A 25,698-nucleotide genomic window follows, 5' to 3' on the forward strand; every position below is an offset into this window, starting at 1 on the left:
CAAGAAATGGAGTATTACTCCTATTATTAATTCTAATAACTGCAATATTGTTGAAGTGCTTTCTTTGTTGAATACTGTTTAGTAGCACGGAAGACTTGAAAACAAATCAGATAAAACATACAAGAAAGCCCTTTTACATAACGTGGGCTATGTCTTACTATTTCAATTCGAATGCATACTAGTAAAATGTCTTATTCTGTACCCCTCCATCAAAGACTGACCCTGGGAGTACCTTAAAGATCTCCTTTCATAGCAGACAATCCAAGCTAACTATTTTCACATCAATATGCTTAATTTTTAGAATGTCTATTTATTTTAATTACATTTATCATTCCACTGCATAAAGACATCCTTCATCTTTTATCATCTTTCTTTACCTTCTCCATTTTCCACATTCACTTCTTTTTTGCCCATTCTTGGTCCTGCCACACACACCAAGAACGTGTTCCTTTTTTTTTTTTTTGCGGTACGCGGGCCTCTCACTGTTGTGGCCTCTCCCATTGCGGAGCACAGGCTCCGGACGCGCAGGCTCAGCGGCCATGACTCACGGGCCCAGCCGCTTACGCGGCATGTGGGATCTTCCCGGACCGGGGCACGAACCCCTGTCGCCTGCATCGGCAGGCAGACTCTCAACCACTGAGCCACCAGGGAAGCCCAAGAACGTGTTTCTTATACCACCCTAACCTCAGCCACTGTACCTACCTTTTCCTTCCCACTCACTTTCTCTTACCTTCTGCCTTCTATTATTTTAATTTTTTTTTAAAGGATAAGGTCCTTAAAACATTAATTCCTACAGACACACAGGTCTGACACTTCCTCTTTTAGTCACAAACTCAATTATGCAGAAACTAGAGGCTTTGAAGTTTGGGTGTAAATTGAAAATGAATTACCTTTGATATTTTAAAATGTCAGAATAGGTATTAAAGCACATTCTTGAAGGCTTAGGATAAACAATTTCAAAAGCCATAAAACATTTCACCTAACAGTTTTTTGGAAGGCTGAAATTTCTTAGACTAATGGAAAGCCCTTTTAGGAGATAAGTTAATTTTTTTTCACGGCAACTCTTGAATCAGGAAAAAAATAAAACTGTACATTTATTCAAACAAACAAAACATTCAAAGAGGTACTAGACTGGGGTATTTCTGCCTCATGACATAGAAAAATGTTACTTTTTAAAACAATTCCCTTATTCAGGAGTCCTTTTCCCCTGTAATCATTTTAGTCTTTCCTAAAGTTTTAGAAAATCGGAAGGTAGGCAGATGAAATTGGGGAATTATACTGCATGCAATACTAAGAAAACAGATAAAGAAACAGATAGTGCAGTTCATGCAGCGATAGAGAAGAGATGGAGAAGGCTGCTCACTGCCTTGAAGGAAAGAGGACACTGACCTGGGAGAGTTAGGGGTGTTTCCACTTCTTTCACTTAAGGCTTCCGACTCAGCTGGAACTCCTATAAGTTTCACACATTTCTTTTCCTTCCTTGGCTGAGTACCCACGGACAGATTTTTGTAAGGAGACAGAATGACTCCTGATGTGCTTACAGAAACTGTCTTTTCCAACTGCAAGTTATCTTCTAAATTGTTAGGACAGGACTGTACCTCCTCTTTCTGAGGTGGTAATCTATAAACTTCTTCCTCAACAGCACTGGTGGTACATACATCGTTAGGGGTGGTTATATCCACTGGAAGTACCTCACGCCTCTTTTTGAGTACAGGCACTTCAATTTTCTCTGAGAAAAAAACCAATTAAAAATAGACCTAGTCAATAAATCAAACACACAGTCAACATAAGGTAGCACTAGTTATAAATGTATTTTTTTCCTTTCCTTCTTTTCCACTTCCATTCCTTTAAAACCCATTCATCTCCTTACTGAAATACATTGTCTTTAATCCTTTCTTTTTCATGGATTCCATTAACTATATCTTTTCAAGGTTATCTGGCTATAAATTTTTCCTTAGGATCTCAATATATTTGACTCTCTAGGAATGAACACTTAAATGTTCTCTTCTAGGATTATGATAAAAGTTGCATGGGGCTTCATAAGATCTCACCATGGAAATCAGGAAGGATATAGTGGCGAAGAGTCAAGGAATCCAGGTACTAATCCTAGTGCTAACAATACTCTGCAGCTGGGTGACCTTGGGAAAGTCCTTAACCTCTCTGAGCTTTGTATTCTTTCTTTTTTTAAACCTTGAATAATAATAGTCATCATTTATTGAGCAACTGCTAAGTGTAAAGCACCGTGTTAATGTGCTATATGCATTCACATTTAATCTAAGGCGTGAGCTTTGTTTTCTTTACCTGTAAAATGGGGATTAAAAGCACCCACTGAGTGAAGACTCAATACTGTGTCTTATAAGGATTAACATAACATCATTCCATCCCTTATGCGGGTCCATATACACAGTCACAGAATTAACTGTTCTAATACCTTTTCTGTACCCCCATACCAATGTGTCTTTCATTTTCAAAATCAAAATATTGGTGAGGTTGGAGAAACCATGGTTGAATGTGGGGCTGGTGTTCCTGTTGGTATCACCATTGTTTTTAAATCAGTATTTTCCCTTTCTCTAGCACTGCTCCTTTGAAATCCACACCATCTAGATTCATTATACTTCCTCCTGCTTGCTGTATTCAGTTCACAGCAGACCTTTGAAATTTGAAACGGATAATTCTTAATCAGGACAGGCTATTAATCAGGGAAGGGAGAAAGGATGAGAGAAAAAGCTTTTTTAAACTATAAAGAATCCTTATTATTGCTGACAACCTCCCCACTATTGTTGAGAATCACTTCAGTCACTGAAATAATAATGAAGAGAAAGTTGTAGGCATGTGAACAGCATAGGGGCTGAAAAATCTATAACCTAAAACATGTAACAGAACTTTTTTTTTGGTCTAAGAACCATCACATTCTTAGACTCTTTTATTCTGGGCCTTTTATTTTTTAATTTACATAATGTAAAATCACTTTTTTAAATGTATCATATGCAGAGCCTATATGCTTAGGCTATTTCCTATCTCAGTGATTACACTTGATAGTTGTCCTCTAATATCTGTCCTGCTATTCCTTAATAGAATCCCAAAGATTTAGTTGGGAACATGGACCCTGAGAATCAAGGCTGAATTTCTCTGCTCTTCCTATAGGCAGGTAAGGCCATGTAACTAACTTCTGCTCAAGGAGATATATGTTGATGAACAGTGCAGAAGAAGCCTAGGCCATGTAAGTAAATTCTGCTCAAGGAGATATATATGTTGATGAACAGTGCAGAAGAAGCCTAGATCCTGACACTGATCAGTCTTAGAATGCCCCCTCCAGACTTTTATCAGGGAGAGGAATAAATACCTATCTTGTTTAAGTCTCCATTATTTTAAGTTTTCTATAAACATTAGTATTAACTAATATAGCTCTCAAACATCAGTTGCCTCAACAAAACTGAACTCTTTGGTATTACATAAGATGCTGCAATCTTAAATGGAAAAGTCTCAAATGTCAAGGTTCTACTATACAGATATCCAAAAAGAATACCCATTATATTCATGCACATCTAGTACCCAGTTTCTTTGAATTTTCCTACACATTTTGTAGCAATAAATTTATTAAATACAGATACATAGCCACAAATTAGTTTGTAATATGATGTGCATAAAGCTGTAGCAAGGAAAAAAAATGATATGATCTCTCAGAGCTTCTCGTGATATAAAAGACAAAATATGAGACATACATACCTTCAGGTTCATACTTCAGTTTTAACTCATCTAGTTTAGCTCTCAGTTTCATATTTTCACTTTGGGAAAGCTGGAGGCACCTTTCATTCAAAAAAAGTTTTCGCTCAATATCCAGAGCCCGCTGGCTCTCAAATAATGCTTTCATTCGCTGGATGGACAATTCACCTTTAGTGCTTTCATTCTCTTTGCTATATTAATAAAAAAAAAAAGAGAACCAAGGAATATTAAAATAACACAATAAGCAAGTGTAATAGTTACTACAAATTATTTACTATATTATATATTTGAACTCTTAGTAAAATATATTTCCCTGGGTTTTTAGTAACAAAGAAACAATAAGCAAAATAAGCTTTAACAATAGCAGTTTCAAATTAGAAAAACAATCTCATTTCAAAGGAAATGAACAAAGGGGGGCCTATTTTCCACATTTACGCATGTATAAATAAACTCCTTTAAGTTTTAAGTTACATGATATGTATTCTTCAAAAATTTAGACCATAAGAACATTTTCTACTTTAAAGGTCTTTTTTACTTACTAATCTGAAAAGCTTTATGAAAAACATAAAGAACTAAAAACATTTCATTATTCACTGAAGGTATTTTTCTTCAATAACCAGCACTAATTATATCTTGAATAAATCTCATTTGCTGCACAGAGGTATTTCTGTTGCCATTCCTTTCTGGAATTTTCTTCTGGCGATTTAAAAACGAAACTATAACCACTTATTATAAGCAAGTCAAAAGAGTCTCTGTCTTCCCAAGCCCCCAACACTTACTTTAAGTTTTCAAGCTTTATTTGAAGTAAATCTGTGTAATAGGTGTCATCTTCCAGAGCAACAGAGTTGGCTGAAGGCTTAGATTCCATACTTTCATATAAACTCTAAAGAAAACAATACTTATTACTTAAAATGAGTAACAAATTAGGTTAGCATAGGTTTATTAATAATAGTATCAGCTACCGCTTATTGAATGCTTATCATATGGCAGACACTGTGCTAAGCACTATCCACTTAACTCATTTACCTTCTGAAGTAGGTACAAGAATGAGCATTCCTCTCCTACAGATGAGGGAACTGGCTCACAATGCTACAGGCAAGTAAACTGAGAAGACAGAATCTGAGCGCAGATCTGTCTCCAAAGCCTATGGTTCTAAGTACACCTGTATCCTCCCTCTGGTTTCTCTCTTCTGGCTTTTAAAATGGAAGAAACAAATACAGGGTTTAGTTCTGGCCTTTATGACAAAGCCATAAATTACAAAAATATAAAAAAGAGTGGAGATCCTTACAGTTATTTTTGGTGCCCCCTCTTCTGAGATTCTGATGGAATCTCTGTACAATTTCTCTAGGGGAAAAAAAAATGTAAATCTGCTTAAAAACGTGTAAACAATTTCAGAGATTGCAGGTAAAAGCCCCTAATTTAAAGCTGTAATTGTCAAAGTATAGTGCAGAGTCCACTAGTGAGCCACATACACCTGCCAGGAGATGTTTTGCAAATTTAACCAAAATTGCAGTCCTTTCAACAGTTCTTACAAGAGAAAGAAAGTTATATAAACTTAAAATTTTATGATACACTAACAGCTACAATTTAGAATGCCTAAAAGGTTATTAATGTTTACAAAATTTGTCATTTGTAAACTTTAATTAATTCTTTAGTGAGAAGATATCTGTGCTCCCTAAGTTAATTTATAAATTCAATGCAGTCCTAATAAAAATGCCAATAAATTTTTTTTGGAGCTAGACAAGATGTTCATAGGGAAAAACAAACATGAAAGAATAGCCAGGAAAAATGCTGAGAAAGAAAAGCTATGGTGGGAGAATAGCCTTACCAGACAAAACATACTATAAAACCTCTAAAATTAAAAGCATGAGTCTGATGTGCAGAGAAGTAGGCCAGTGGAATAGAATGGAAAATCCAGAAATAGACTCAAGCATAAATGGAAATTTGATATATGGTATAGGTGTCATATTAAATCACTGCCACAGGAACTTCCCTGGTGGCACAATGGTTAAGAATCTGCCTGCCAATGCAGGTGACATAGGTTTGATCCCTGGTCCGGGAAGATCCCACATGCTGTGGAGCAACTAAGCCCACGTGCCACAACTACTTAGCCTGTGTTCTAGACCCCGCGAGCCACTAATGAACCTGCGTGCCCTAGATCCCATGCACTGTAAATACTGAGCCCACTCGCCACAGCTACTGAAGCCTGCGAGCTCTAGGGCCCATGTGCTGCAACTACTGAGTCCACGTGCTACAACTACTGAAGCCCGCATGCCTAGAGCCCATGCTCTGCAACAAGAGAAGCCACAATGAGAAGCCTGCACACTGCAACGAAGAGTAGCCCCCGCTCGCCGCAACTAGAGAAAGCCCGCGCGCAGCAATGAAGACCCAATGCAGCCAGGAAATAAATAAATAAAGTAAATAAATAAATCACTGCCACCAAGACTGACTTCTTAATAAATGATGCTGGGACAACTGGCTAGTTATTTGGAAAAGATAAAACTCGACTTATATCTCACACTATACACGAGAATAAAATTCAGTAGAGATCAGATCTCTAAATGTAAAAAGTGAAACTGTACAAATACTACAAGAAAACGTGTTAAGTCCTCTATGCACACAGGCAAATAAATACACCTATAAAACAATGATATGCACTATGATACATTATTGCCAGTGGGAATCTAAATTGGTACAAGCCACGTGGAAGAGTTTGAGAACATCTAACAAAACTATGTATTAATTTACTTTTTACCCAGCAATTGCACCGTAGGAATTATCCCTGATGATACATCTACAACAATAAGGAAGTGCAAATATATGCAAAATGTACTTTGTAGCACTGTATATAATTGCAAAATAATGGAAATAATCTAAATACCCAGAAACAGGAGAATGTATGAGAATCCATACAATGGAATTCTTTGTTGCTGTTAATAAGAATTAGGAAGTCTCTCTAAACTGAGATGAAGTGATTTCCAGGTTAAAGTTAAATGAAAAAAAGGAAAGTATAAAAGACTATCTGTGTTATGCTACATTTTGTCCAAAAAAAAAGGGAGAAGATAAAGCCTATATAAAGCTGCTCTTTTTGCAAAAAGAAACAGCATGAGTAAATCAGAAACAAATGAAATTGGCTACCTAAAGGGGTGGGGTGGAAACAGCATAGGAGGGATGGGGAGACAGATATGTCTCTGAGTGTATCTTCTTTATAGTTCTTTTAGAACCTTGTTAATGTTTCACATGGAAAAAAGTATATACATAAATTCAGCAAGGATGGATGGAGGGCAACAAAACAAAATAGAAACAGAAACAAACAAACCTAACTGTATTTCAGATGCATAACACACTCATACCAAAGAGGAGTAAGGGAGGAGGGGAAAAAAAAAACCCCAAGTTAACTTTTGAACACAGTATTTTGACTATATACCCTCAGGCTAAAAACAAAAAGAACTACAAACAAATCCTGAACTTCAGTGAGTAGGGTAATTCCGAAACTATCAATATATGTATTCTAAGAATGAGTAAATAAGCAAATATATTGAGGACAATAACCGCCAGGTTTTTCACTGGTGGATAAAATGGGGTAGGCAATGAAGCCTGTGGTATCAGATTCAAACTGGAGTTCTTAAGTATGAAATCAAGGTTTTCTTATGTGTATATATATATATAAATACATATACTCACACAAACCTATTCACACAAAACATTCATAAATATGCATATAACACATACATAAATACACTAAATATACGCAAACAGACTTCTAGTTCTGTCTGCTAAAAGGGTCTAGAAGTGATGACATTCCAGTAGCAATAAGCACATCTAGTGCCCAGTTCTTGGTTTCTAAGTGCCATTGTCCACTTAAAGGAACCGGCACTCCTTGCAGAAATGCTGATTCCAAGGCTGGGGCAGGTGAGCTAGGAATATCTTGTTGTGCCAGAGTAAGGAAGTATTCCTGCTGGCCAAATCTGGGCGATCAGAGTAAATAAAGAAGTTACAGACTACAATCCACAGGATAAAATAAGAATTCATGAGGCTATATGATATCAATAAATAAATAAGCAAGGAGGAAAGTTCTTTTCAATCCCTTTATTATTCTTCTAACTAATAAATGTAGAAGGAATGATGAAATTATCATTTGGCAATCATCACAGAACCTGGTTCAGGCAAGAATCATCAATGGATGTTCAAGTATAAGGAAAAACAGATATATACTTGGTCTAAGTAACTCCCCCCAAGATATTTATTAATTACAAAGGGAAGAATCGTAACCGTACACTGGAGAAACCTGGCAGGCATAACCACAACCAATCAAGGTTAATATAACCAGTTATGGTACAAACAGACATTATGTGCCACCTGATGTACACATTGAGAAGGGTATAATAATACTCCTGTAGTTTTCCATCAAAAATACATAGCCTGAATCTAATTATATCACACACCCCCTGAAATGAGAGAAAATCTACAAAGCAAACGGCTGTACTCTTCAAAAATGTCAAGGTCATAAAAGTTAAAGAAAGCCTACAGAATTGTTCCAGGCTAAGGGAGACTAAAGAGACTTGGCAATTAAAGACAACATATGGGGCTTCCCTGGTGGCGCAGTGGTTGAGAGTCGGCTTGCCGATGCAGGGGACACGGGTTCGTGCCCCGGTCTGGGAAGATCCCACATGCCGTGGAGCGGCTGGGCCCATGAGCCATGGCCCATGAGCCATGCCGCTGAGCCTGCACGTCTGGAGCCTGTGCTCCGCAACGGGAGAGACCACGACAGTGAGAGGCCCGCGTACCACAAAAAAAAAAAGACAATGATTACGGATTGGACCCTAGAAAAGAAAGCATTTGGGTATTTTTGTTTTCCAAGAAGGACATTAGTGGTAATTGGTAAAATGTAAAATGCAACTTAGCTAAAACTACATATCAATGTTAGCTTCCTGATTTTGATCATTGTATCAATACTACGGTTATATAAAAGGATAAGCTTCAACACTGAGGTAAAACATAAGGGTTACGGGGTATCTGGTTTACAACTTACTCTCAAATGTTTAAGATAAAAATGTACATACATGGAGAGAGAGAAAATAAAAAAGCAGATGTGGTGAAATTGATAATTGGGGAATCTGGGTGAAGGGTGTATAGAAATAATTTCATGACTTTTCTGGGACTTTGAATTTATTTCAAAAAATTTTAAATAGCGTATTAAAGACCTCTATGAATTCCAGTTGCCACATAATATTGGACAATGTGACAAAAGTATTACTATGCATCCATTAAAAAACAGAGGTGGAGAACACCGAAGAAGAATCAATTACTGGTAACACTCAACAGGAGGAACAAATCTCACTGACATAATGTTGAGTGGAAGACAGAAGCAAAAGAGTATGTAATGAATGATTCCATTTATACGAAGTTCAAGAGTATCTGTACACGTAAAGCTGATACAAAGTTAGAAGGTGGGAGGACTCACTTGAAAGGGACATGACAGTGCTGCTCTGGAGTGCTGGAAGTATTCTATATCGTGAGCTGGGGAGTAATTATAAGGGGGTACATGTATGTAAAACTCATTTAGTTGTACACTAAAGATATGGGCACTCCGAGTATAACTGAGTTACAATTTACAACAGCAACAGATATGAAAAGCATAAAGAAACTAGAAGAAAACATTAAATATTGGTAAATCTCAACGGAAATTATACGTTAATTACATAATAAAGAAACTCGTTCAAGTTAGAAGTATTAAGATACTCAAACCAAAATTTGGCTGTGTTTTTTAAAGGTGTTTATACATACCTTAAATTTCTCCAGATTCCTAATTTCACCTAAGAGATGTTTAATTTCCCCATTCTTCTGCTCCAGCATGGCAAGTAACCGTTCCTGCTGTTCAAATTCAGCTTGAGACCCTTTCATTTGTAGCAATGTGGCGATTTGTAACTAGAAAAAAAAAAAACCCCTCCTCCCATAACAGTTGAGTGGGGGAGAGGAAGAGTCTGATAACCATATTTTCGATACAGTTCATATTTTGTACTATATTACTTTGACCTCATTTTGGAAGCTAAACTAATTAGCTATTTCTAGTCTAACACTAGACTAGAAAAATTTGAAAACATTTTATACCAATAATCTAGTTAGACATAACTCTTTAGTACTTATTTAGACTACCTATGAGTGATATTTGAAGTCCATAACAATTATTTGTACTTCTGTGAAACATAATTGAGCTGCATGGCTGTGGTCTGGAAGCACATCACTTACGCAGTAAATGAGCCTGGCCAAATGCTGTGCTGTACTCATCATATGCACTCTCATTAAGGGTCTGAAGCAGTTTCTCAAAAATTTTGATTAACTTCAGTAGTATTAAGGGGGGGGAAATTATTAAGCTACTCACATTCACAAATGTTCGATTCACAAAGAACAAGGATGGAAAGCAAAGGTAAAAGGCAATCTAAGGATACTGAAGCAACCTTTAATACAAGTATAAATTTATTCTGTAAGAGCAGCAATCAACTTACCTTATTATGACTCCACCTAAACTTGGAGTTACACAGCAATCAGAAGGAAATTAACTAAAATCTAAACCTAGCAATCCTTTCTGCCTTTGGAAATTTCTGGAGTTCTTAAAAAATGTCAATTAATTTAAATACATTTTTGAGTAAAGCGAGCAATGATACGAAGTTTTAGCTATGGTTACAAGTAAGAGAGAAAGGTGAGTTTTAACATTTTTAAGCATCCACTCTTTGCTCCTGCTTCAAACTGGAGGCTAGACACATTTAGCCTCAGAAGATTCAGAATGCTACCTGTGTCTAAAGACAGTCTGGGGTATCACGGGAACATTCAGAGATTAATAACAGTAGCCCAACAAATACAAAAAGAAAACAAAGAGCAAATATGAGAAAATTTACAAAGAGACAATTCCCAGATAGGGGAGAGCCTCAGTAAACCAGATGGCACAGTTAAAATCCTTAGAAATAAAAGCCACAACTATTGTTTAAGTTGGCACTTCATTTAACTCCAGGAAAACCCTAAGAGTCAAGTTGTATCATCTCTATTTTACAGATGAGGTGACTGATGCTCTGCAAAATAAAAATACTTGCTCAAGGTCACACAACTAACAAGTGACAGACTAGGATTCAATCCCAAGGTCATCTAATGCCAAAGTTTAATCATTGACCTTTCCTATTTCTTTGGTGAATCTCATCATCCTGAAAAAGAGGCGGGAAGCCTTACAGACTTCTAGTTACCACCTCAGGAGAGTTAGGCACAACAGATCAGGGATCAGGAATCTAAGGATTGGTACAATACTGGAATCTTTCTAACTTCAGCATGTTTTTCTGTTACCAGCTGTTTGACTGAAATGACACCCAACAAACCCTTAAAATCAGAAGGGCTTATACGCTTGACTTGAGAAACTACAAGGAAAGGAAATTCAAATTTCAGTCTATAACTAAGCCTTTGTGGGAGAATTGAAGATTTGTGAGAGAGCTAGTTTTAGCTGAAGTAGGAACCTTAGGGCTATCCTCAGAAAGAAACTAGGCCAACAGTAGGAAAGAAAAACTTTTTAATACTTGTTTTTTCCCACTCTACAAAGAAAGAGCTAATGGCAAGGCTAGTGAGAAACAATTAAAAGCTCAATTTCTCTGGCAAGGCTAGTGAGTAACAATTAAAAACTCAATCAATCAATGGATGCTAAAAATACCACTACTAACTCTACACAGAATTAATTTTTTAAAATAAAATACAAAAGTGATCTTCCATTCAATTAAAAAGTTTTTTCTAAAATCATGCCGTTCTAGAAATAATTATGTAAGTATATTCCTTGAAGGGAAAGATGCTTTCTTTGATATATTTGTACATGTAATGCTGATTCAAAATAGGTTTAATAAATCTTTGATCATAATAATTCTGTACCTTCATTCTCTGCATCTGTTCTCTATTAAATGCATTTTGCTTCTTTAGTGACTGATACTTGACTTTCATGCTGATAAGCTGACGTTCCATTGCTGCCCTTCGATCTTCCACCTAGAAAATATTAACATGTTTAATTATGCTTTTATTAAGTGAAATGCCAATTTAATCAATGGAATATTTTAAGTACCTCTGAAAACAAAGAGTTGCCTTTACTGTTAGGGTCCAAGGCTTGCTGGAGTGCCTGGTCTAGCTGCACCTGAAGATCTTGATTTGCTACACGAGCTTTCTAAATTCAAAAGAAAACAATTTAGCTAATAGAGATTAGATTAGCAAGAAAACAATTTATTATAAATTGGAAAAGATGATGTTACTGTAATCACAACACCTCTAAGGCATTATAGTAAGAAACTGCTTCTTTCTCTCGCTCTTCTTTTTCTTCTTTAAGCCGGTCTACCTGGCGCATTAAATTAGTATTAAGAAGTTCTAGTTGTTCTTGTCTGTACTGTAGTTCGTTCACTTCTTCTTTGAGGGTGGTCTATTCAACAGGAATGGAAAAAGAAGAAACTCTCTTGAATAATCCTTCATTTAGCAGCTGTTCAGTTTATCTATCAGCAGTGGTACACACCCAAAACTAAAACTAAGACATAGTCAAAGGTTATAAGGTACATAATAAAATTCTTAAAAAATTATACTCATATACATATCAACTTCCATGCTACCAACTTTTTATATTGGGCTTTTATGACACAAACTAGGATCAGGATAAATGTCTAAATTCTTCCAGAAGTTTTATTAATCTAAAAGTAAAGTCTGCCTTACATAATCATGTAACCTAAAGCTTTACTTTATTTGAAGTAATCCATCTAAAAATCCTGTAAGGCTGCCCTGGTGGCGCAGTGGTTAAGAATCCACCTGCCAATGCAGGGGACAGGGGTTCGAGCCCTGGTCCGGGAAGATCCCACATGCCACGGAGCAACTAAACCCGTGCGCCACAGCTACTGAGCCTGCGCTCTAGAGCCCGCGAGCCACAACTACCGAGCCCGTGAGCCACAACTACTGAAGCCCACGTGCCTAGAGCCTGCAACAAGAGAAGCCACCGCAATGAGAAGCCTGTGCACCTCAAAAAACAGTAGAGAACTAGAGAAAGCCCACACGTAGCAACAAAGATCCAATGCAGCCAAAAATTTTAAAAATTTATTTTAAAAAATTAAAAAAATAAAAATTCTGTAAAACATTTTTTAATTAGTTAGATCAAAGTTAGGCCAAAAAATATTTCAGCCTTAAAACTAGCTCATAAGGATTATTACAAAAACATGAAAAATATACAAGGGGAAAAAAGAAAACTCCAGAATACACATGCCATAAAAATTACCTTCATACTTTCCATTTCAGTTAGCTCAATTTGAAGAGCCAGCATCTCTGAAGAGATGCTTTCGTGTACACGTTCAGACATTATTCTCATTTCCTCTGATTTGCAAGAAAGGAGTTCCTTCTGATGATCCACTTTGTGCTTCAGCTGCTTTTCACTAAGCCTAGCTTCATCTAATTCGGCTTTCAGTTTTTCTAACTAAGGTAAAAAAAAAAATCACAATCTATAAATCAAAAGGTAGTGAAGGTCATCAGAGCATACAATTGCAATACAAATTGTTCTGGTATCTGCAGGATAACTATTTTGGAAGGTAGTCAAGCTGAACAAGACTATTTAACTCCTTTTCCCAAAATGTCACATAGTTCCAAATCTTGGAACACTAAGAATACAGGCATACCCTGTCTTATTGCATTTTGCTTAATTGCACTTCCCAGATATTGTTGTTTTTTTTTTTTTTTTTAAACAAATGGAAGGTTTGTGGCAACCCTGAGCCAAGCCGAGTCTACCAAGCGATTTTTCCAACAGCATTTGCTCACTTCCTGTCTTTGTGCCTTATTTTGGAAATTCTCATAATCTTTCCAACTTTTTCATTACTATTATATTTGTTATGGTGATCAGTGATCTTTGATGTTATTATTGTAATTATTTTGGGGCACCACAAACCACACTCATATAAGAGGGTGAACTTAATCGATAAATGTTGTGTGTGCCCTGACTGCTCTACCGAATGAATGGTCATTCCTATCTCTCTCCCTCTCCTAGGGCCTCCCTATTCGAGGCACAACTCAAACTTAGGCCAATTACTAACCTTAACAATGGCCTCTCAGTGTTCATATCTCTCACTTTAAATCAAAAGCTAGAAATGATTATGCTTAGTGAGGAAGGCATGTCAAAAGCTGAGACAGGCCGAAAGCTAGGCCTCCTGCACCAAACAGTTAGCCAAGCTGTGAGTGCAAAGGAAAAGTTCTTCAAGGAAGTTAAAAGTGCTACTCCAGTGGACACACAGGAAGCTAAAGAGTCTAACTGCTGATATGGAGAAAATTTCAGACGTCTAGATAGATGAAAACAGCCACAACATTCCCTTAAGCCAAAGCCTAATCCAAACTCTCCTCAATTCTATGATGGCTGAGAGAGGGGAGAAAGCTTCAGAAGAAAATTTTGAAGCCAGCAGAAGGTGGTTCATGAAGTTTAAGGAAACAGGCTGTCTCCGTAACATAAAAAAAAAAAGTGCAAGGTGAAGCAGGAAGTGCTGATTTAGAAGCTGCAGCAAGTTATCCAGAAGATCTAGCTAAGATAATCACTGAAAGTGGCTACACCAAACAATAGATTTTCAATGTAGAAAAAACAGCCTTCCAGTAGAAGAAGATGTCATCCAGAACTTCCATAGCTCGAGAGGAAAAGTCAGTGCCTGGCTTCAAAGGACAGGCTGACTCTCTTGCTAGGGGCTAATGCAGCTGGTGACTTTAAGTTGAAGCCAATGCTCACTGACCATTCTGAAAATCCTAGGCACCTTAAGAATTATATTAAATCTACTCTGTCTGTGCTCTATAAATGGAACAATAAAGCCTGGCTGACAGCACATATGTTTACAACATGGTTTACTGAATATGTTAAGTCTACTGTTGAGACTTACTGCTCAGAAAAAAGATTCCTTTCAAAATAGTACCGCTCACTGAAAATCCACCTGGTCACCCAAGCAAGATGTACAACGAGATTCATATTGTTTTCATGCCTGGTAACACACACCCGTTCTGCAGCCTATGGATCAAGGAGTAATTTCGACTCTCAATTCTTATTACTTAAATACATTTTATAAGACTATAGCTATCTAAGATAGTGATTCCTCTGATGGATCTGGGCAAAGTCAATTGAAAACTTTCTGGAAAGAATTCACCATTCTAGATACCATTAAGAACATTTGTGATTCATGGAAAGAGGTCAACATATCAAAATTAAGAAGAACTTGTAAGAAGTTAAATCCAACCCTCATGGATGACTTTGAGGGGTTCGAGACTTCCGTGAAGGTAGATATAGTGGAAATAACAAGAGAACTAGAATTAGAAGTGGAACCTGAAGATGTGACTGAATTGCGGCAATCTCATGATAAAATGTTAATGGATGAGGAGTTGCTTCTTATGGATGAGCAAAGAAAGTGGTTTCTTGAGATGGAATCTGCTCTTGGTGAAGATGCTGTGAAGATTGTTGAAATGACAACAAATGATACAGAATATAACATAAACTTAGTTGATAAAGTAGCGGCAGGGTTTGAGACAACTGACTCCAATTTTTAAAGAAGTTCTAGTGTGGATAAAATGCTAGCAAACGGCATTGATGCTACAGAGAAATCGCTCATGAAAGGAAGAGTCAACTGATGCAGCAAACTTCATTGTTGTCTTATTTTAAGAAATTGCCTCAGCTACCACCATCTTCAGCAACCACCACCCTGATCAGTCAGCAGCCATCAACGTGGAGGCAACACCCTCCACCAGAAAAAGATTATGACTCACTGAAGTCTCAGATGGTTAGCATTCTTAAGCATAAAATATTTTAAAATTAAGGTATATGCATTGTTGTTTTTAGACCGAATGCTATCGCACACTTCAATAGACTACTTTGGAAACTAAAAAATTCATGTGACTTACTTTACTGTGATATTCACTTTTTTGTGGTGGTCTGGAACTGACTCTGAAGTATCTCTGAGGTATGCCTGTTTAAAGGGAACGAACTTATAGCAGAAGGGTGAAGCTTTAGGGTCAGGCCTAGGTTTAACCTGTTTCACTTACATTCCTCAAATGTAAAATTGTTAAGTGATTGTACCTACCATCACTGCGTTACTGTGAGGCTCTCAACTGAGATTGGGTGGGTAAAACATGTGGCACCACACTTAACACTCACTGAATGGCTTGTTATCAATAAAAAGCTTTTGCTTGATGTCCAGGGTTATCATTATCATCTATATTGAATTATCTTCAATAGGGTCTCAACATTCTTAGAATATATCCTGGTATTTGTTTTCTATTTAAAAAATAAGTGGCTTCTAGCATAATTTCTTTTCCCTTTTCTATTTTCATCATGTGAAATAAAAATTTCAGCTGATTGATCTATGTTGAAATGTGGACATTCTTCTGAAAAACATCACTGAATGATGTTTGATGAGACTTATTGTATGATGAGATGATTGGGGTTTCCTATTTGGCCAAGGCTAGGCATCTTTTAACAGACAGTGACATGCCTTGTTTTATAAGCATATAAATAATCCATACAAGTAATCAGAGTAGGTCTGGATTCCTGGCCACTTTGGCTGCCGTGTGAAGAATAAGTGGTATGACAGCAATGATGGAAGCAGGCTGCCTGGATAGTAGGGGAGAGACGATGGTGATCTGGACTGCAGTGTTATAGCAGAGATGGGTATTTCATAGCTCAAGTTCTGAGAACTTGTTGATGGATTAAATATGAGACATAAGTGAAAGAAAGATAGCAAATAAAGCTCCAAATTATTGGCACAAGTAATTTGAGAACATCAATAAGACTGAAAATATTTTTTGAATTATTTAGTCTTTACTCTACCAAAAAGCCATCTCTATAACTGGCTTTACTTCAGACTCTGAATATTTCCTACATTACTCTTTTTTGTTTAGGTAATGAAAATTACTGCTAAGCTGAAAATAATATCCAGGAAAAAAAAAAGCATCATTAACAGTTATTGGTGTCTTAACTCAGAGAAGCTTCAGAGAAGCTGAATTATTATTTGTCAGAGTGGTATGCAAGATGATTCTAAGTATTACATGAAAACATATTTTGATAGTTATCTTTGACTGCATATTAGGACAAAACATAACCAGCTCAAATATATTTCATTGATACCATTACTTAAAATGAGAAAACATTTAAAAAGGGAGTCAATTTAATGAGAATTAATTAACAGTATAGGTGGTACAGGTATATATAAACATCTTAAAAGATGGTACATGAAAAAAAAAGATGGTACATGAAAAAAAAAGATGGTACATGAAAAAAAAAGATGGTACATGAAACACAGTGAAACAGGCTTTGATATCAGACAGCCTCAGTGCAAATTTTGACTGCTAATTTCTCGCTCTATAATCTTATCCAACTTTACTCAATCTGTTTAAACATTGGTTTTCTCATCTGTTATATGGAGATAATAATGGTACCTCCCTTATGGAATTGTGTAAGAAGTGGATCATATGTATTAGCTTATCTTCAATAAACAAACTATAAAGTATCAACTCTAATGTACATTAATTTACCAAAAACTATTGGCTTCTTTTGTGGAATTATAAAGTGTGCCACTAGTTGCAGTGAAGGTTAGGGAACTAGTCTTTCTGAAAAGGGACTAGCATACTAAGCGCTCTAAGCAAGGAGGTTATGCTGACCACTAAGCTAAAACTCCCTAACAAGTACTCAGTTGCTAAAATTAAATAATCCTATTTAATTAATAGAATGTTATTTATACAAGTCTCTTAGGTGAACTATTGTTTCTCAGTGTTCCCACTCCTAATATGGAAATGATGGAGCCCTTAATCTCAGCTGTTTTGCATAGATGTTACTAAGAAAATCTTCTATCACCTAAAGTTTACAAATGGTTGCATAAGCATGAAATATTTTTGTTCTAAAATACAGAGATATCCAAACCTTATTTTTTAGTTCATTCACTTCCTGCCCATGGCTTCTGCTCAGCTGTTCTTCTAATTTCTCCAGGTGCATTTTTTGTTGTTGTTTAATAGCTTCACATTCAGAGCTCAAACTTTCTAACATTCGACTCTTGAGCTCAACTTCTCTCTGAAGAGAATATTTTTCTTGTTCATAATTCTGAAAACAGATTCAATTATAATTCAATTACATAAAAATAACTTAAAGCCATCACACATAAGCAGTTTTCACCTTCAGCTGAATCATTCCTGTTTCACACATTTGCTGCTTTCTAAGTAACAACCACATGTTAAATCTGAAATAACTGTAGATCGTATTAATGTTAACCCTAGGGGTATTTTGAGACTATATTAACGTTCGTGCTAGGGATATGGTAACTGCTTCTATGTCCTGCCAACGAAGTAAAAAGTGCTCTAAGGCTGTCAATGAGTCAAGTTCTCTCTGCTAGGAAAAATAAAATAATTAATAGCATTTAAGTTTTCCTAGTGAGAATTATTTGGTTTGATAATAATATGCTCTACTTGTAGCTCTGAGTAAAATGAAGAAAGAGTGGACAAGGTATAAACAGAAATACTGAATTAGCTCTCACTTTCAGAATGTAGTCATCTGAAACATGTTCATAAATGTTCATAACCCCACTCACATGAATACAGTGCTAAGACAAAAGTAGTATTTAAGAGAGCTTTTGCTTACGGTCAAGGAAGTTTAAAGATAAAAAGGGCATTAGTACAAACTTCTTCAACAAGCTTTAAAAAATAACATACATAAAATTAGATTTAATACGAGAACATTTTTAAAAAGGTTGCCATTAGTTTTTTTTTCCTGATATATTTAAACTTTGAGATCAAAGTTTAAATACAGTACTGAGCATTTATTAAATAAAACTGACTTACTCATTCTTTCAATAAATGTATGCCAAATATTAGGGATACAGCCGTGAACAAGACAGACAAAATTCCCTCTCATGTCATGTCTCTCATGACAGTGGGGAATGAACCACTCAGATGGAGGCAACAGCTCCTGTAAGGCCCATAAGGCAGGACTAGTGTAGCTAAGAACAAAGGAAAGTAGTTTGAGATGAGGTCAAAGGTTGAAAGAGGTCAGATCACATGGGGATCTACAAATCCAGGTAAGGAGCTCGGATTTTGTTGTAAATAAAACTGGAAGCTGCTCTTTGCTTTCAGCAGGGCTGTGACATGATCTTTTGTATATTCTTCAATGACCACTTGGCTGATGTGTGAAGAATGAATGGTGTGAATGGCAAATGCAGGAAGCAGGCAACCTAGTCAAAAGGCTACAGTAGTAATCTAAGGGAGAGATGACGGTGGTCTGAACTAGAGTGGCAGTGGTACAGATATTTTGTAGGTCAAGTTCTTAGAGCTTACTAATGGATTAAATACTAGAAATAAGGGACAGAAAGATATTGAGTAAAACTCCTAGATTTCTGGCTCAAGTAACTGGATGAACGTTATTACATTTACTAAGTAAGGTAAAGAATTTTGCAAGAGCATGTTTGGTTAGTGGGCAGGGAATTAACTATTCTGTTTATGTTAAGTCTGAGATGCCCATTAGTGGGCAATTGAATACAAAAATCTAAACTTTAGGGGAGAACTAAGGACTTGGTGTAACAATCATGGGGCATTTAGATGTTATCAAAAACTATGAAACAAGTGAGGTCACCTAGGAAGAGTGCAGACAAAGCAAAGTCTAAAATTCAGTATGTAGTAAAGAGAGTGAAAATAAAGAGAGTGAAAATAACTTATTTTTCAAACTCAGAACACACTGAGTCAGAAAAAAATATTAGAAATTCATTTAGTTCATTTCCCTTTAATGGGGATGGGTGGGAAGTAGGCCTAAAGTCCTCAGAAAATAAAAATGATATTAATAATTGCTGGACAACACAGATCTTCAGTGGCTAAGCACATCTTTGTAAACAGGAATATAGTGTCCTACCTCAGTCATGGTCATCATTTCATTACGACATTTATCCAATTGATTCTGCAATTCGTTCTGGCTTTCCACTAGTTGTAAACCATACTGTGCAGCTTTTAGTCGCTCTTCTTCAACTTCTTTGAGCTTGCATCGAAGATCTGCTATTATATCTGCCTCCATGATTTTTTTCCTGTCTATTGTAAACAGAGGAAATAAAAGTACTTAAGCTTAAACAAAAAACTCCATATCAATAATAAAAGATATGTGTGTGTATGTATATATTCAATACCACTGCCATATAAAAACACAGCATTTTCTTCCTGACTTTTAAATGGTCAAATTTGCATTCTTGTTCTAAGAGCCAGGTCTGACTATTTTGTTACCCGATTTGAGACCAAATCAAAATAAAGATGAATACATTTAATTTTGCTTCTAAGGAATGCAGTATCAGGAAACCATTCAGTTACTGTGTGCTAAGCTTCCTTAAATGCTAAGGTAGGATGGTTTCATAATTATATCACTATACAGGTAACCAAGTTAAGACAACAATAAAAGAAGTCAAGAAACTTTATAGTAGCATAACTGCTACTTAAAATATAAAAAGATGCCTTTGAATAAGATTCATAAGGTAAGGACTAGCATGTCCACAATTTTTCACAACAGTGTTAACTTCCTGAACACATTAAATGTGCTTTATTGAAAACAGACTCACTAGCATTTTCCTAGTTATTCATAAGAAAGCACGCAAAACAGACACCATGTTCAGAGTAATTAAAGAACAATCTCACTCTAGATTTTCAAGCAAAGACTTAAACATTATATATAGAAACATTCCACTTTAACTGAACCTCACTCAACATCCTTTCCAAATTGGTTCCAGGCTCTTAGGCCAGGCTTAAAATCAGCTTTGCCTTCAAAGAGCAACAAGCCATTATTAAGTTATTCTCCCATGTCTCCAGTCAATGTAGTCATTTCCTTCAACACATACTTATTGAATGCCTGTGTGCCGAGCTCCATTATGGGCACTTCAGATACATCAAGTGGTCAAGCGGACCCCAAAAAAGGCTCTGCTTTCATATAACTTACCCTCCAGTAGGAGAAGACAAGCAATAATAATATAATAACTAAATGCACTAGAAAGTGGAAATGGAAAAAAAAAATAAAACAGGGTAAGTAAGCTTGGAAGAGGTGGGTGTATCCTAACTAGGATAAAAGTTAAAATGTGTTGAATGGGGAGCCCCTCAAGTGACTTCCGAGCAAAGCCTTGCAGAGGATAAGAGAATTAGCCATGTACTATTTAGGGAAATCATGTTCCAAGTAGAGGTGTAGCACTACAGTTGAAGGAAGTCCAAAGAATGAACAAGATAGAGTATACATAGGTCAGAGGAGATAACAGAGGAGAATATGGAGATCAGGCCATTGTAAATAAAGGCTTTAGCGTCTATGCTGGGTGAAATGGGGCATCACTGCAAAGTCTGGAGTAGAGATATGATACATTTAAAAGGATCATTTTGGCTGATACGCTGAATAGTTTGGAGGGAAGCAAGTTGGAAGCAGAAAGATCAGGTGGGATGACCGCTCACACCAGAGTGGCTGCCACAGGAGGTGATGAGAAATGGTCAGATCTAGCATATATTTTGAAGGGAAAGCCAACGTGATTTTCTGACAAATGGAAATGTGGGATGTGTGAAAGAGAATTTTTAAATGCCTCCAAAGCTTCTGGCTGAGCAACTAGTAGAATAGATTTGCCGATAGCTGAGGCATCAAAAACTGTGGGTAAAGACTCTTTGGGAGAGAAAATAAGAGGTTTAAGTTTTAAAACATGAAATGTGTCAAGTAAGCAATGGCTATAAAAGTAGGAGAAGGGTATGGGCTGGAGATATAAATTTGGGAGTTATTAGCATAAATACATGAGCTTTGTTATCACCAAAGTATGAGCATAATTAAAGAGAAGAGGACAAAGGTTGGAGCCCTGTTATGAGGTGGGAAAGAAGACCGCAAAGTATACTCAAGCATGACCAGTGAGGTGGGAGGAAAATGAAGAGCATGTGTTGTCCTAGAAGTCAATAAACAAAAATGTATTAAGGAGGCAGAAGGTCAACTGCACCAAAAGCTAAGTTAAATAAGGTGAGAACTGGCCAATGGATTTGAATTAATGGAAGTCAATTAGGAGATGACCCTAACAGTAGTTTTGATGGGGAGATGTGGGCCTGATTGGAGTGAATTGCAAAGAATGGTAGGAGAATAGTAGACAGCAAGCATAGTTTTGCTGCAAAGAAGAGCAGATAAATGGAGCAGTAGCTAGAGAGAAAGTAAGATCAAGTTTTTGGGTTATTTTTTTAAGACAAAAAATTTTTTAAGAAAAAATAATTAAAAAAAAAATTTTAAGGGCTTCCCTGGTGGTGCAGAGGTTGAGAGGCCGCCTGCTGATGCAGGGGACGCGGGTTCGTGCCCCAGTCCGGGAAGATCCCACATGCCACGGAGCGGCTGGGCCCGTGAGCCATGGCCGCTGAGCCTGTGCGTCCGGAGCCTGTGCTCCGCAACGGGAGAGGCCACAACAGTGAGAGGCCCGTGTACCACAAAAAAATTTAAGAAAAAAGTAACAGCATGCTTGTATGACACGGGATAGATCCAGGAGAGAAGGAAAACTAACAGTATAGAAACATGGAGAACTACTGGAGTGATGAATGTGCAGGGTCTGATTTTTGGACAGGAACATAAATGTTTCATCTAAAGTAAAGGAAAGCATATGGGTATACTGATAAGCAGGTAGATATAGTGTCGGGAGTCTGCCTAAGTGCCCTTCTAATGTCTTCAATTTATCAGTAAATTAGGAAGCAAAATCTTTGAGAATGAAGATGAAGGAAGAAATACAGGATTTTAGAAGCAGGGGAAAAAAAAAAGGTATCCTATGTTATCCAGGGCTGCCTGTCGCTGCTCTAAAATGCAAGAACTTTCCAAAGCGTGTACATGATGGGGCCAGCCACTAACTGTTGCACTAATTGTTAATAATAATTTATATTTGCTAAGGATTTACCATTTGCCAGGCAGAGTGCTTCAGATGCATTATCACATTTAATTCTCTTAATGGACCTGAGCTAAGTACTACTGTCATCAATATTTACCAAAGAAAAAACGGAGCTAGCCTCAAGACATCCCAACCAGCAATGTCCAAGGCAGCCAAAAAATTAGCTCTCATTCATTCCAAAGATTTGCTGGAATTCCTATTTTGTGTCAGGTACTGTGCTATTGCTGAGGATACAATGTGATCCCCAAACTAGACAATATCCCCGCCTTCCTGAATCTTACAGTCTATTAGTGGAAAGGCATTAAATCAAATAACTGATATGTAAAGTTACAAGCATGATAAGTGCAAGAGGGAGAGGTATATGGTGCTGAGCCTATAACAAAGGGCAGCTGTCTTAATCTGGGTAGTGGGGTGAGGACAGGGTCAGGGGGAATATGGACAAGAAAGATTTCCCTGAGGAAGTGACTTTTCAACAGATGTAATGAATGTGTAAGAATTAACCTATCAATCTGCAGAGAAAGGTAGCCAGGGTTGAATAACAAGCACAGCAAATATGTGCCAGACATTGTGCTCGGTACTTTGCAAACATTATCTTAATCCTCTCAACAACTATATGAAATAAAAGGCTTTCACCCCCATTTTACATATGTACAAACTGAGGCACAGAAACGTCAAGTAACTTACCCAGGGTTATCAGGTAGTAAGTGGCTAAATGAGATGGGAACAGGATCTAGTTCCATAGCCTGGTGCTCCTAACCACTTTTCTGTTCTGCCTCTCAGAAACGTAGCATATACAAAGCATTTAGGAGACAGGGAGCTCAGGGAATCAGGCTGCTTGAGTTCTTACCCCACTTTCACTACTCAATGGCTGCATCAACTTGGACAACTTACCCAATGTCTTGTTTTGTCATCCGTAAAATAAGTACAATAACATCTACCTAAAGGGTTTTTTTTTTTTAGAAGATTAAACCAACAAATGAGTAAAAAGCAACTAGGACAAAATCCAACACGTAACTGTATGAGGCAGCGCTGTCCAGTAGAAATATAATGCGAACAAGACATGTCGATTTTTAATTTTCTAGGTGCCACATTTAAAAAGAAAGTAAATACTGGTGAAACTCAGTTTAACAATACGCTATTTAACCCAACACATCCAAAAGATGATCATTTCAACATTTAGTCATTATAAAGATTATTAATGAGGTTACTTTTTGGTGTAGTCTTCGGATTGCCAAATGGGGCTATTGGCTGTCGTACTGGACAGCGCAGATCTAGTGTTTGTTATCCTCCGGAGGCCCAGGCAGCGGACCCGGCTTTCCGTATCTACGCAGAATCCTCGGGAGCGTCGAAGCGGCCCAACGGAATATTGAGACCGGCTCGGAACCTGGTTTTTATAAGAACTGAGTTCCGCCGAAGAAGCTGTTCCAGCTGAAAGCCTGGGCGGAGACCCAGGCCCCCAGTTTCCTTAGGCCCTGCTCTCCCCTCCCCAGTAGTCCTCTCCATGCCGCTCCCCAGCTTCCCTCTTCACACGCACTTCCATCCAGGTACCTTGCCCCTACCTCTCTCCTCACCCCTTCCCCTGCTGCTGCAGCTCGCCGCGCTCAGATTCTCGACGTTAACTCCACGGCACCGCAGAGACACCGGCCCATTCACTCGGCAAGCTCTCGGTTAAGCGCCAGGGCTTTTTGAATGTAGTTCCCGCGAGAACTCACATGTCTCGCGAGACTTTACGCCCTGGCGGCGCGTAAAGGCAAAAAAGGGAGGAAGGTCCAAGACTGCCACGCCCTACCTACAGCGACTGCGCAGGTGCAAGTAGAGCGCCTTGGGCTTGGTGCCGACGTGGTTCTGTGGCTCGTCAGTCTTATTCAGGGTTGGTCCTCTAGGTGTTTGTTTGTTTTCGTAACGACAGTAGTTTCTGGAGGGACAGTGTTACTAGAAGGCGAGGCGGTGGGGGAATTCCATAGTGTGCTGGCCTAACAGCGCGTTGGCCAATGTGCGTTCTGAAAGCTCTGCCCTGTGACCTCCAGGAATTTAAATCAGTGTGACAGTGCTGAAAAATGTTATAGACAGAATCACAGTTAACGCTTATAGGACAGAATGACAGTTATTATAATGGCCTTAAACACCTGAACCTTCACCACGCGCGAGTACAGGCTAAATTTTACACGGATTATCTCATTTAAGCCCACCAACAGCCTTATGAGGTAGGTATTATTGTCTTTTTCTGCAACGGAAAACAAAGCCCCCAGAAGAAAGATATCTTGGCCAAGTGGTAGAACCAGAATTTGAACTAATGCAGTCTGCTGCTGAAGTCCAAGCTCTTGCGTGTGTCTTTAAATAATGATTTTATATTTTGTAAACCTGATGCCTATTCATTATTCAAAATTCTAGGCAGTAAGAAATAATAATAGCCAACATTTAGTGAGCACTTCTGAGTCCTAGCAGCTGTCGTATGGATCATGTTGTGCTTTTGAGGCCATCTTTTCTTGCCTACTTGGAGATTTGGCCATAGGTGCTCTGTTTTTCACATCAGTTTTTTCTTCCCTTTGAACAAATAAACATGCTATAATGACTTCCATCTCAAAAAATAACACTAACCTCCCTTGACCTCAATCAGCTACCACATCATTTATTTGCTTCCCTTGATAACAAAATTCCTGAAAAACAAAAAAATTTAGGCTCATTATTTCATTTTCTTACTTTTTATTCTAACTTTTTTCCCCACTTCAGGTTTTGGTCCCATCACTCCAGTGAATGGCTCTTCTCAACGTCACCAGTGAGTTCTATCTTTCAAAATCCGTTATTCAGTCCTCATTTCTCTTAACAATTGATAGAGTTGATAGTTCTCCTTGCGTCTCCTTAGGTCTTGGGATGCCACACCCTCCCGGCTTTTCTCTTCTTAATTTCTTTTGCAGACTTCTATTTCTAACTGAGGTAGGCCATACTAAATAAAGGATTGTTCTGGGTTTGAAGACTGAAAACAATGATGTCTTCATGTTGTTCACAGTGTACCTAGCAGGTGCATTTGGGGCCTGAATGAGTCAGATGTTCCTTCATTTGTCACCACTCC

The 25,698-nt window shown here is 37.6% G+C and overlaps 1 protein-coding gene and 1 pseudogene across 3 annotated transcripts in view; both read right to left on the reverse strand.

Moving 5' to 3' along the window:
- The window catches only part of SPDL1 (spindle apparatus coiled-coil protein 1), a 25,853-nt gene extending 1,573 nt beyond the window's left edge, over positions 1-24,280 (reverse strand). The window contains exons 1-11 of one of the 3 annotated variants that reach the window (XM_024753399.1): positions 23,837-23,986; positions 19,622-19,794; positions 17,651-17,827; positions 12,998-13,192; positions 12,011-12,160; positions 11,813-11,911; positions 11,626-11,736; positions 9,511-9,651; positions 4,503-4,606; positions 3,727-3,914; positions 1,390-1,729 (exon numbers count right to left, since the gene is read on the reverse strand). In XM_024753399.1, the coding sequence (XP_024609167.1) occupies positions 1,390-1,729; positions 3,727-3,914; positions 4,503-4,606; positions 9,511-9,651; positions 11,626-11,736; positions 11,813-11,911; positions 12,011-12,160; positions 12,998-13,192; positions 17,651-17,827; positions 19,622-19,780 (1,664 nt within the window). In that variant the 5' untranslated portion in view covers positions 19,781-19,794; positions 23,837-23,986. Of the gene's footprint in view, positions 1-1,190; positions 1,730-3,726; positions 3,915-4,502; positions 4,607-9,510; positions 9,652-11,625; positions 11,737-11,812; positions 11,912-12,010; positions 12,161-12,997; positions 13,193-17,650; positions 17,828-19,621; positions 19,795-23,836; positions 23,987-24,187 lie in introns of those variants that run through there. The other 2 variants (XM_024753398.1, XM_024753397.1) reach the window with 2 other exon arrangements.
- The window catches only part of LOC112405091 (dipeptidase 2-like), a 65,027-nt pseudogene continuing 63,161 nt past the window's right edge, over positions 23,833-25,698 (reverse strand).

The sequence above is a fragment of the Neophocaena asiaeorientalis genome, unplaced genomic scaffold (genome assembly GCF_003031525.2).
Source record: "Neophocaena asiaeorientalis asiaeorientalis breed wild unplaced genomic scaffold, Neophocaena_asiaeorientalis_V1.1 scaffold268, whole genome shotgun sequence".
NCBI lineage: Eukaryota > Metazoa > Chordata > Mammalia > Artiodactyla > Phocoenidae > Neophocaena > Neophocaena asiaeorientalis.